A 13,531-nucleotide genomic window follows, 5' to 3' on the forward strand; every position below is an offset into this window, starting at 1 on the left:
GTTAAGCTACCACTGATATGACTTGTCCTGTATATATGAAGTAGAATAATAAGCATGAAGTGAATAAATATACAAAATACACTGTATGAAAAGTCTAATAGTGGCATGGCATGTCTCAAGGAAACTACTTCTGCCTTTTGATTTTTGAATGAAATTCTATCAAGCACCTACTTGATGAAACCAACAAAAAGACTTCCAGAAATTATGCGTTCTGTTGGATGAGTTCTTTAAAGACATGGATGTTATGGAAAAGAACCAATGAGAAAACAGTTTCTTATATAAACATTCAAAAGCATTACATATAGTTAAAATGTATAAGTCATAAAATGAATTTTTACTATGTTCTCTCAAAAACAAAAACCAAACCCCTATAAAATAACTAAACAGAATGCAACATTTAACCTAATAGATGTTTTGAGCTTTATCCTTATTGTCAGTTCTACATTCCATTTTAAAAAATAAGGTTTTACCAAAACATCTTAAATAATAGTTGGTTCACAGGCTTCTTTAATGCAAAATTGCATAGGCTTCAACTATTGCATTAAGGAGACACATTAGTTATAAAACTCAAGAGTACATTGCTACTTTAGGAATTTGTGTTCTGGATACCCATGGAACTGAAGCTACATACACATGTACAGGGCCATCAGCTAAAAAAAGTAATGAAACTAAAAATTATGTCAATTTGCATCACAGATTCTGTGAAACAAATTTTTGAAAGTGTTATGATATGCTACAAAAATGTGCAAAAACCCTTCCCCCAAATCACAGGACATCCAATTGTGGACGCAGTAGAGTGCCTTAACCCTTTTTAGCTGGCTACACTGTACATGGCATTGTTAATTGCTACAGACTAATGGAATGTTAAAATAATCTAGTGCTTCATTTAGGACTAGTAATGCATGGAATGGAAGCTGTGAAATTAAAACGCTTGTTTCACAGATAGCTGAAGTTAAATCAGTGACTTGACAACGTTAAATAAGAAAACTGTACTATAGCCATCATGACTTTTAAGAGGAAATATAACAGTTTCATATTCATTCTTACATAGAAATTAATCTCACCCCAAACCGTATATATGACACATTTCTGAGTTTTTTAAATGGATAGAAAAACAGACCTACCAATATCTAGTAAGTTGCTGTCTAGATAAAACTTGTGTTTTGCATTCTTCAGTGATCCGAGAAACATCTCCAGTATATGCTAAAGTACACCTGTTTGTTATGATAAATTGTCCATTCTGATGGACTGCATGTCTAAAAGGCAAAATCTTACCTGTATCATTGCCTGTGATTTGAATAACATATAATCTTATGTCATTTCCACTATCAGGGTGTGAAGTAGAAGGAGACACCTCTTGAGGTTGCAAAGCCTCTGTGGCCTCCTTCACTTTCGGTGGTGCAGTAGGTCGTGCAACTGCAGTAGCAGTGGATGCTGTGAAATATTCCTTATCGATTTCTGGTTCTAACATCTTTCCTGTCAGATCATCATCAGTAGTGGCTTTACTGGGAGAAATAGATTCATCAATTATGATGATGTCATTGCTTGTTACCTCCTCTTCTTCCTCAGGAATGATACGCGGTGACTTTTGAGCAACAAAAGGTTTGGATGCTGATGTAGGATGAATTTTGTCTATAGCACTAATGGAAGGTGTAGTTACATCGCTGAGAATTATTGCCTTGTCTGTTGTATTAGCTGAAAATGTAGCTGGTTTTATTTCTTCAGGTTCTTCTGATATTCCTGAACCTTCCAGAGTTTGGCTTGGAGAAGCTCCCAAAGTCAGATGAGTAATGCTTTCCACAGTAGAACGACCTGTTGGCATCATATGGGGAGGCAACACAGATTCCCAGCTCCCGACATCACTGTCTTCTTCCCTGGAGGGCATTCCTCTGCTTTCGTGTGCTTTTGCTTGGGTACCCACTGTGACAGGCATCCCTTCAGTGACCTTTTCTTGATCAGTAGCAGTTTCGGCTTTCGGAGTCACTGTGAGGTGCAAGGTCCTGGTGCTAGTTTCATCAGGTTCCAGAACTCTTCCATAATCTGTGAACTTCACTGCAGGCACTGATACTTCTGTTGCTGGATATGTCTCATCATAAGCTGAACCTGTCTCATCCTGTTTTTCTTGAACAGCTGTCTGAGATGCTTCAGATCCTGGTGCTGTCTTTTGTTCATCTGTTTGGACAGATGTCACAGATAAGGTAGAGTCTGTGGCAGTACCTGGTTCCTTATCTTGCTCTTTTGTGGAGAGTTCCTCTGGGAAGACCTTACTATCTTTCCCAGTTGTTTCTGTTGCTTCCGTATGAAAGATATCATCAAAATCAGTCTGATCAGTAACTGGCATATCTCTAGTGACCTCACTCTCTACAGTAACTGGAACTAGAGAAGCATCATGTTTTTTCTGTGGAACTGAAGTATCTACCTCTGTTACATCTGTAAATACAATAGATTCCTTTGTCCCTCCAAAGCTAGCTGATGGTGTTCCTTTTCTGTCTTGAAGTGTTGCCACTGACTGATCCTCAGCTGATGTCGCAGTGCGTGTCTGGCCTTCCTCTGCCACTGTGTATTTTGAGACCTCCATTTCAGCAGACACTTCTTCAGCAGGCGTTGTTACCGATGTCTCAGCAGCCTCTCTTTGTTCGGCCTCTGGGGTTGGAATGGACACTTGCAAAACATACCCTGATGTTTCATCTCCTTCATGTTCTGTTACCTCCATGATTGTGGGCATAACAGTAACACTTGAGGAGCTAAAAGACTTTATTGTTGCACTACTTTCATCCACTGATACTTTGGATACTGTGGTTCTTTCCAGGTCCAAAGAGCTGCCTGTGTGGGAGACACCTGTAGTATCTTTACTCTCAATAAAATCAGCTGATACAGCTCCCTCATCACTTTTCATTTCCACTGGCTTCATGCTTGTCTCAGTTCCATCTGTAACTGCTGTAATCAGAGCTTCTGGATGCTTTGTATATTCTGTAATTTGCCCTGGAGATGTAGGCTCCATTCCAGAGATACCATCTTCTGTATCTAACTCATGTACTCCCTCAGTACGAGATGACTCTTCTGTCATATACCCCTGACCTTCATCTGTTGGCAGCGACATGCCAGAAGCCAGAGGAGTCTGTGTGAACTTCTCACTTGCATAGCAACCCTCAGATTCTGCTGTAACACAAGTAGGAATGACAGTAGTGGCATGAGAGATCTTAATATCCATTGTTCTTGTTTCTGGCTCCTTTGTTTTCTCCTGCTCCTCTAAAATGGCTGATTCTTCTGTTTGCTGAGATGAGTGGATAGTGGATGTGGTGCCTTCTCCAAAGTTTTGGAGGGAAACAGTACTTCCTGAGAGAGTGATGGCCTCAGATCCTGTTTGATTAACAGTCGATACAGAAAAGGATACAGGTATTCCGGATGACACGGTAGGCTGCACATCTCTCAGGTCCTCTCTGATTCCTTGAGCTGATGCCTCATTATCAAACACCATCACAGAACTAAATTTAACATATGGAGTTGACTTATCTGCTGTAGAAAACTGTCCAGTGGTTACTGCATGCTCATCTACGAGTGTCTCTGATGCAGCAGGCACATCTGATTCTGGGGTGCTACCAGTAGCCATGCCAGAAACTCTATCAGGCATAATGGTGTACATGCTCTCTGTGCCCTCCCCCTCTGTAGTAAGATCATACTGATCAGTTAACAAAGCTTTAGGGATTACAACAGTTGTAAGTTTCTTGTCAGATTTTGCCTCCATTGACTTTTTTGTGGGTTCTTTTGTTGAGTGGGCACCAAGATACTCTTTTGTTAGTGAAACTGAAGTCCCTGTCCTGGGAAACTCTCTCCGGGAAGTTGGTAACAAGCTATCTGTAGCTGCCATCACAGGACCCACTTCTATTTGTTCAGTCTGATTATCAGCATCATGTTTTTGTGTATCTCCTGTTTCAGTATCTTCCCACAAACCAGCGGAACTCTTAGCTACAGCTGTGCTATCCTGAAAAATTATAGAGGTCAAGAAAGCGTCCTCAATGCTTTCAGACCTACCTTGTTCCTCGGGCAACTCTGCTTCAGAGTAAGTGTGCTCCAGTTCCAATGCTGCAGATGTGCTCTCTGTTAACCTAGGTGAAACATCGTATTCAGTCCTTCCCAGCGTATCGTAAGTGCTTATTTCACCATCTGTGACAGTCTGAGGTAGAAGGGTGGTTAACTTAATGTTCTCCATAAGCACCTCCATTTCCCTTTTTTCCTCAGCCACATCAGTAGTCATTTCTGTATCTTCTTCAGTTTCTATGGTTGTTTCCTCCAAAGCAGGGACCTCTGTTTTGGTGACAGCCACTTCAGTAATCGGAGTCTCAAAAACAGGAGGTTTAAGAGTAACTCGAGCAGATGATGATTTCACACTGTCGGTTTTCAGAGATGTGATCAGCTTAACAGTTGTAGGCTCTGATGTGATTTTTTTAGCTTAAAAAGAAAAAAAAAAAAAGAAGTTAGTGTATCGTTCAGTCAGAACACAAATGTTACTTTAGTTCAGTTTGAATGTTCACAACAAAAACTAGATGCTACACTGAGAAAAAAGCATAAAGGTCAAAGGCTTTAGGTAGCTGTTCAGCATACAACAGAGCCTTGAATGACATGAAATAACACATTATAAAGCTGCAGAACATCTAATTTAAAGTCAGATGAAATGACAAGAGCAGCAGTATTCTTCATATTCATTGTTTATATAATTACCCCTAGAAGTACTCATACGAGTACCAATCATACAACTAAGTACCTATCAGGGAATATAAAAGTTTATTTCATGATGACATGAATGAGTGTTACTGCAAACCTGTGGGTTTTCTTCAAAGCTTACTGTAGCATACAACTCAAATATATAAAGGGAGTGAAATAACATTTTCATTTATTTTCAGCACATAATTACAAATTGCAAAAAGGAACCTTCGCTGGTATGAGAGCATGCTTAAGCAACAGGAACGAACATGCCATCAGAAAGTACTGTTTTACAATGCCACAGGAGCTGCTGCCCTGCATTTAAATTATACTGAGAGAAATTTATTGTGGGGAAAGGTGAAAACAGAAAACCATAAGATCATAAACTTAATACTATAATGATGTTGATCTTTGGAAGACATTTCAAAGATGTACATCTGAAACTCCTCCAGACACAAAAGTGTTTCTATGGGAGTGTTGAACATGAAAAGGCAGCGTTGAATCTTCTGAATGATGGGAAGAATAAGGGGATAGCTATCCCAGATTCATAAAAGACACAAAGACAGACCTGTCCAGTGAACCAAATTGTGATGTTTTAGAGCATCTTGCTGCCGTATGCCTTGTCCACTACTTCTGCCCCAGATTTCCATCCTGTCTGAGGAGCAAATGTGTGCTGACAGCCATGACACTGTAAAGTCTGGTATCTGATTTTAAACTCCTGAAAAATGTGAGTTTGTGCTCAGAAAACAAGATTTACTCGGGAAAATCCTATGGGAACACCTTCCCTTCTTCCAGTTCTTCCAGCTCAGTAACCTTCAGAAGGGAAATGGGAGCAGACAGGTGGAAGATGTGGATGTCTTAAATCAGTGCTGTTAATTGCAAAGTGACTGAGAGTCAAAAGCCTTATATGGATGCAAGTAAAGAGCAAAATATGGTCCTTTAAATCACACTAAGCATATGAAGAATGCATTAAACAGGCTGTGTATATAAGGACTAACTGCTTACCAGACAGACACAACTACATGTATAGCTTCTTGCCAAAGAAACTATGCATGTGCTCAACTTCATACAGCAGTCTATTACCCTAACATGCAGGAAAACAGTTGCAGTATTTTACAAGAAGATACTGAAACTAAAGGTTCATTATTACAGCTGTGAATTAATAAAAGAGATCATGAAATTTTACTTAATGTAAGGTATGAATACCAGTTATCAGGGGGAAATGTGAGTTCTGAAACCGGAGTTGTATTGCCTTGCATATGGGGATGGAGACATTCTAGATGATGGCGCAGCCTCTGATTGACTTGGGACTTGCAGGAGCTAATAGTATGAGCAAAGAAGATGAAGGAAATAAGTGAAAAATTTAGAAAGACTCAACTTAGTCACATATTTGTGCAAAGACAGTTTATACTCAAGCATACGCAGTATGTAAGCACAAATCAGTTCTTTTCACACACCCATGTCTAATTAGGTGCCCCTTTGATATTTGCAGATATGAATTCCACATGTGTAAGTTAGGGTCACACAAATATTTGTTTAGTTTCACACACCAAGCTTTGAAAACGTCACCTTTGCAAAAGACCTATTTGATTTAACCTGAAGTAGACAGACTTGCCAGATGATGGCTGCTTAGGATTTCTAGAAGAACGGGTAGATTTACAGAGTAGAGAAATGAGGGAAAAGTTCTGGTATTTCAGCTTCCTTGAATGAGAAGTGAAAGTGAAAAGGAAATTGTGAGAGTAAGAAAATATGACGTCGCTATGTTTAGAAGCGGTGGTGTTCTTTGCCAGCAGAAAAAGGAATGGATTCTTTTCCCTACCATATGTTAAATCTTTTTGTGGTTTTACAAAGAAGACTTCTTATATACTCTTTCTTTTTTGTAAGTTAAAACATTCAGTTGAGCAAGAAGGAGTAAAGTTCTTGAAATCCCACTAAGCACAGCCTTAATGCAAGTGATTTTTGTGTTTTGAGGTTCTACAAACTAAAGTGGATGTGTATTGCCCTTTTCAATGCCTAGGTGATTCACGGGTGAGATGGTGTTCACACAATGAAGAATCAACAAATTCTTGTAATTTTTTTCCCTCTTTGCTTGCATGAGGGTGGTTTAAACCACAGTTTTGCTTCACAGCTAGGGAGTAAAGGGTGCACACAAGTTAACACTGTCCTGAGTGGTAGTTGTTAAATTTCTATCAAAGAATACACCAATTCACCTTAACAGCTCTTCCTTATAGCAAAATGGAAAGGACGCAGCACAGTCTGATATTGTTCCTTCCAACCATGGGATGAGATTCCTTAATGCAGATTGAATCTGTTTTGTAGCCAACATCAGATACTCATTCAGATCTTAATTACCAGATTTTAAGTGACTATCAAGATCACTGTTTGAAAGAATATGAAAATGTAATACCCTCTAGCAAAGTTAGACAAAAAATGAGGGCATGAGAATAGAGTCTAATATGTGGAGGAAAAAAAGGAAACTTTATCTCATCACTGCTGGGAAAACTTACTCACAACCATTTATGTAGCTTCCCATTTTCCAAGAAATGTCTGGAAGTCCCAAAAGTTCACATTTTTATGCCTGAGACGCAGTTATTTATTGTTCATGGCTCATTATCTCCTAATTACTTGATAAATTAGGTACATATTTATGAAGTAAGCCTGAAAAAACACCACACGTATTTGATTCACTTACGTTAATAAGTGACTCAATAAATATTACATTCATATACTGGTATAAGAAAAGAACATATTTTTTAAGAGTTTATCAATAAACAGCCAGATTTTCTCCTGTGGAAACTGACATGTGGTTACTAGTGTGCAAAGAACAGTTCTGGTTAAAATCAACTACAGGGCCTCGAAAACTGCTTTGTCACAAACACAAGATTTTTCATCTAGATCATTCAGGTTTGCAAACTTATTTGACTGGATCAAATGCAAACTTATTTGACTGGATCAAAAAAAGATGCTTCTTCAAGGAGAAATCTGTCAATGTTTTTTGTTTTTTTTTTTTTCCTGGGGAAACAAACAAACAAACAAACAAACCAAAAAAAAAAAAAAAAAAAAAAAGAAAAACCAACCAAAGAGAAGGTTGCTTCTTTAATAGACTGAACATCAGTTTGAACTGTCGTCCACTCCACCCAGATGTTTTGCATTACTGTACTCTTTGCATCATGCATGCAATATGCTATCTCCTTTGTCCTTCTGATTCAAGACATGAGGCAGATTTTCCTAATAAAATTCATGAACTTATTAGCAGCAAGAAAGCAAATTATCTCACCAACAGCTGCTCATATCAAAGACTATCTTGACATTTTTTAATCTATCCCTTTTATACTGAACAACCTGCATGAAGTTGATTTTGGATGGAGCATATGACTTTAAAGAGATACTGTATTTTTTTCTCTCTCTATTTATTTTATGCTTTCACTGTGCAGCATTTCCCCTCCCCCTCCCCCCCCCCCCCCCACCTTCTCTCTCACCACTGTTTAAATAAGGATTCAGAATAATGGAGGAATATTAAAACAATATATTTTCAAGGAAATCACACTACACAACTTTAGACATGGTTTAACTTTGTGATGACCAAATAAAGATTTAAATATCTTCTGTGATATTTAATAATAATTTCAGGATATCTGGGTATGCTTTGTGGAGGAGAAAATTATTATTTTTAAGATTATATATATTAAATATATAATAATTTTTATATATGCATTTTCAGCATAACCAGTTCCAGAAAATTTTTAACCATGTGTCTAATTTGAACCATTTGAGCAGTTTCTCTGCACTCGGAAATATGGTTTGTGTGTTTACATTTAAGTATGTACTTTAGAACCTGGAACAACACAGACCCTACAGATAGAAAAAGAAATCGGTTTGAGTCACTGCCAACTGCCAAAACAACAAAAAAATATTTTAAGTTAGAACAAAACTTGGAAATAGTGAATTATTTCTGTGAATAACAGCCAAAATAAATTATTTTAAAATATAAGTAATGTTGAGACAGTCAAGATTAATGGTTTGACATCTTCCAGCACGTTTAGAGCATGATGCCTATGCAGAGAAGTTGCTTTACTCAATTTTTACGTACTTTTGTATGTTAATTTGTTTGCTGCTCTGTTAAGTTTGTTCTGTCTGTCCTTTCCGTGCTACCAACTGTGGCAGAGGACAGTCTGGAATGTTCCTCTGACTCTGAGAGTTACGCCAGCTGGAGTTTAAATTACTTCCAAACTGGACAAATCTAAGAGTGAGAACAGACTAAAAAAAAATAAAAATTCGTGCTCTGGGTTACAAACTGAGCCAGAAACCTCTCCTTATGACACTGACTCAGTACCTGTTCATTCACTCATTTCAGGAAGCAGAAAGGTGGATAGGGAATGTGGAGTTTTGTTCATTACTTATGAGACATGTGGTAGCATAAGGATGATTCAAAATCTGATAGTGCAGCTATAAGAGTTTCTCTATAACTCCTACTGTATACTCCAACTTACCCAGTGTTTTGACATCAAAACATGAGCCAAGTGTAATGAAAAATAATTTTTAAAATCTAAATGCAGCGTTTATTCCCACTTACAAAATATGTACAAGATTAGAGAAAATTAATGGGATTCTTGTAAAAAGAAATTTAAAAACTATTAGTCTATCTTATTTGTAAGATAAAACTTAAAAACATAACAAAAGGTCATGCATCCTCTTCACACCATTGCCCAAGGTTCTTTTCTTCCAGCTAAAAAACCAGCAAAGGCAACAGCTCTATCAGCTCTATGAACACAAACACTCTTAAGTAAAACCACTTGCTATTTCCTAACTTCGGAAGCCAGACAGTTAGATGGGGAAAGATACTTTATTTCCTGGTTACCCCACATATAAACATAGTATTGTGAAAAAATTATAACCTGTCAATCTATGCACAAAAGAACAATAACAAAAAGCATTTATCTTTCCACATGATTTATACTAAAACTGCCAAAGAGGACAAAAAATCAGTGAGTCTCTTTAGTCAGCGCTTCCTAATGAAATCTGTATCCCAGCACCAAATAAAAACAGTAATCTTTCATTTCTGACCACAAAGAAACAATATAAGAACAAGGATAACCAAGACTGTCACTCGGATTAGGGACTAACAGCAAAATTGTTGCTGCTTTGCTCTCATCATCTAATGGGAAAGCAGACAGATTACCTGCATGTCCCATTACTGGTACCCAGTTCCCACAGCAGTGAGCAAAGGTGATAAAGAGCAAAACCAATTTATCTGTCCTGGACACCTAAAGGGATAGATCTTTTGCTTCTTCACCTTGTTGCTCCTAATCCTGTCCTTGTTACCTGACCCTTACAGTGATCTGAGGGAATGAAAGGCAAATTACTTCAACTGTGTCGTCTTTTCTTTCCTCTTTCCCTCTTTTCACAACATTTGCACTTAGCAACTATTCTTAAGGAACACAGATTTGAATCACTCAGATGAATGCAAGTTCACCTGCCCTGGCAAAGAAGCGTCTCCCCCTGAAGCTCTACCTCCTGAGGCTCCAAGTAGTTGCTCCACACATATCACTTAGATTAATAAATCAGGTTCTCTCTGTTATGCAGCATTTAAAAAGACAAGCTGCACCCAACCACCACCACCTCCTCCTTCTTAGGGTGAGGTACTAGTGAGGTCTATGGCACAGGATTGTCTGAAACAGATCGAGATCTTGCCATTTTCAGCATGGTCTGACTGACTTCTCAAAAACTCCTTCACCATATGACTGAAGCAGACCCGGGTAAGAAACGTGTTGCTGTTAGTGTGCACGGCCTCTGTGATGTTTGCCTGTTGCTATAAACCCAGCAGAGAGCTTCAGGGATTTATTCCTCCTATACCTGGTCCAAGATATTACTGGAGATCTCCACAGCTATGTAAGCCTTGCTAAACTGCATATCTGAAAGAAGTACAGAGATCTACCTTCTTAGCAAAATAATAAAAGTTAAAGAATTGTTATATGGTGGTGGCTGCTTTGGTAAGGCGGCTCAAGCCCTTTGCGTAGCTTCACCTTCACCGAGGAGAAAGGAAGCATAAGCAGAACCAACAGCCCTGTATACATTGTGGTCAGTGCCGTGACCTTGAGGTGTTTGCCTGCCCAAGGCATTTTATCTGTGTTGATACTGGACTGCGAAATGGTGGAGGGCACTAGCTTTATCATGTTCGGCAGACTATTGTGTTCCATCTAAGATAAGCTTTTTTTTGTTCTTTTTTTTTTTCAGATTGACGATTTTGTTCCCTGGGGGCCACCACGCCCTATGCCTTCAGTATTCTGTGGTCATTCCCAAACTGATCAAAAATCCACAGATCTCCCATAGTAAAGTTCCTGACCTCAGCCTGGAAATAATTCCCTCATCCAGGAAATAGCTGGAACATGTAGCTACCGACAGTTGCTGTGGAGAAGGACAGCACTGCCTAGTTATTCAAAGTTTTCCAATGTAAGTCACATGCAGCAAAAGGGAAGACAAGATTTCTTCTGCCAGCTTTTGAATTCTGCCTAAAAATCTTATCCAGTCTGCTGGTGGACAAGTGGAGTGCAGCTGACATTTTCTGAGCCTTAGCCTGCAATCACAGTGGCTCATGCTATGGAATCACACAAAGAAGAGACTTTCTTCTCTTTCCCTGCCCTGAAGTTCTCCATAGATGAGCACTGCTTGCAATTCACCTTGCATTACCAAACACTTCTGTCCTAGCGAAACACTCTTACTTGAACTGACAAAAACCAGAGGGTTTTGGTTGGAGAGGTCTTGGGCTAGGCAGTGGAGAAGTTTGCAGAGAGACAATTATTGTCCACTCTCATCATACAAAGGTCTGCCCTGCTACATACTATGAAGGCTGCTGCTTTCTACGTTTCTTCTATAAAAGCTCCAATTTTGAGCTTTAGACAGATGAAGCACTGAATAAAGAGTCCCTCGGTCAGCAGCAGTGGTTGACTTGGGTACATTCTTGATGTGGCTGTATTGAAACAATTAAAACAACAGGGACCCCATTCATGACAACAGTTTTGTCTCAGAATTGGAAATTTCCAATCTCCAGCTAAAATGAAATCATAATGCCAAACCAAAGTGGCATAACCAAAGAGAAATAACAAAGGTGCATGAAACAAAGTCAAAATGAAAGAGCAAATCTGAAATAAAACGGTCAAATCCAGAGCAAAATTGTCAACACATGTTTTGAGTCAAGCAAAACATGTTTTGCTGAAAGATTTGCCAAAATCAACACAGATCTAGGAACGAATTCAGGTTTAATAAATCAGTGTTTTTCAGCAAAAAGCAGATTTATGTTTAAAAAATTCAACCACCTCTGTGTATGAAGTTCACCAAGTTCAGTTTTGCTGCAGGTATGTAAGACAGATCCTGTATACTAGTGAGTTTGACTAGTGAGTTTCTGGAGTGCGGTTACACCAACTGCAGATGCTGTGGTTTAAATGCCCCATCCAAAGCCATGATTCCCACAGACTTCAGCAAATTAGATCTGGCAAGACCGGGGGGCTGTAGGATGGAATTAAATAAATACCCTACAGCCCTTTGCAACAACTAACTGTTAAATAGGTACCCATTAAAAACGATATTTTTTTTCCGGATTGGGTATTTTCCGGATACAATGTTTTATTCTCTTAGAAATAGATGTAAATGTTCAGCATCAGTTGTTCTGCCCTTTTTTTTCTTTTTTTTTAAATTGCAAATATGTTAATCTAAGTCCTATATGTTAACACTTGAAAAACTTTTTCCTCTGATGATGGTCTTCAAGGAGCTTCAAGCACTTAATCATGTGTCTAACGTGAAACTTCCATAAGCTCCATCATATACATAATTAGGTACCTTTCAGAAAAAAAAACACAACTAAAAAGTCTGGCAAAAGCCTTGGAGGGATGAGATGAAACACATGGATAATGTTTCAGAAATTCAGAGCCATGTGGTTTCTGTAGAGTGAAAACCACTTGTGATCAAAGTGAAGAAGGTTTTTTATCTTTTTTTTTTTTAACAAGATTTTTAGATTCTAAATCATGTATTATTAGTCTGGGCTACTTTTATTTTCACAAAGTCAACGAACTTTGTACAATGTAATTTTGTAACCAAAACACTGCTGAAGTTAAAATCCTGAACTTAACTGTACTGTTAGATGTTGTCCAGGTTGGCTCTTTTATTGAAACTAGTGCATATAATTTTCAGGTTGAATTTACTGCTTTGGTTACTGTTTTTCATGCATTTTAATGAATAAGATTCCTTTTTAAAGTAAGTAAAATACAGACTGAGCTTCCTTTTAACTGCAATTTAAAATTAATATTTTAAGATTTTCCACCAAAGAAACTTTAAAGAAACACTAAAAAATCACAGGATAAGAGTGAAGACTCTAAGCAGGGCTGAAGAAAGAGATATCCTCTTTGTCTTTGAAATGACTAAAACAGATGCCTGTTTTGCCACAAATCTATTGCTTCAGACATCAGACTCATCCTTTTTGTGGCTCGGAGGCATTTGTTTTGGTGGCTTTACTCAGGGAGTATAGTATTACTCAGCATAAGTAGAAGTGGCAGATGCGGGTCCTTCATCACTGCCATTTCACTTCAGACTAAATGTGCAACACGTGGCCGTTACCCTCAGAGCTGAGTCAACGGGAACTTCCCTAGCATTCACACAGGAGGCAGAGGGAACTTTATGGGGATGCTGTAAAAAACCTGAGATCATTCCACAAACTTCTGTGCTGCAGACCTTCGACGCTGGTTCTACCTGGATAGCTGGCTTGTGTTCTCACAGACACTCTGTATTTTCCCTGTAGCTGACCAAGATCTCATGAACACATGTAACAACATCCCTTTTT

The 13,531-nt window shown here is 38.5% G+C and overlaps 1 protein-coding gene across 3 annotated transcripts in view; it reads right to left on the minus strand.

The window, feature by feature from the left end:
- Window positions 1-13,531, minus strand: part of VCAN (versican) — a 117,898-nt gene that overhangs the window by 54,398 nt on the left and 49,969 nt on the right. For 2 of the 3 annotated variants that reach the window (XM_080372552.1, XM_080372551.1), the window contains exon 7: window positions 1,276-4,449. In XM_080372552.1, the coding sequence (XP_080228678.1) occupies window positions 1,276-4,449 (3,174 nt within the window). The remainder of the gene's footprint in view (window positions 1-1,275; window positions 4,450-13,531) is intronic. The other variant, XM_080372553.1, reaches the window with a different exon arrangement.

The sequence above is a fragment of the Falco punctatus genome (assembly GCF_963210335.1).
Source record: "Falco punctatus genome assembly, chromosome: Z".
Lineage (NCBI taxonomy): Eukaryota > Metazoa > Chordata > Aves > Falconiformes > Falconidae > Falco > Falco punctatus.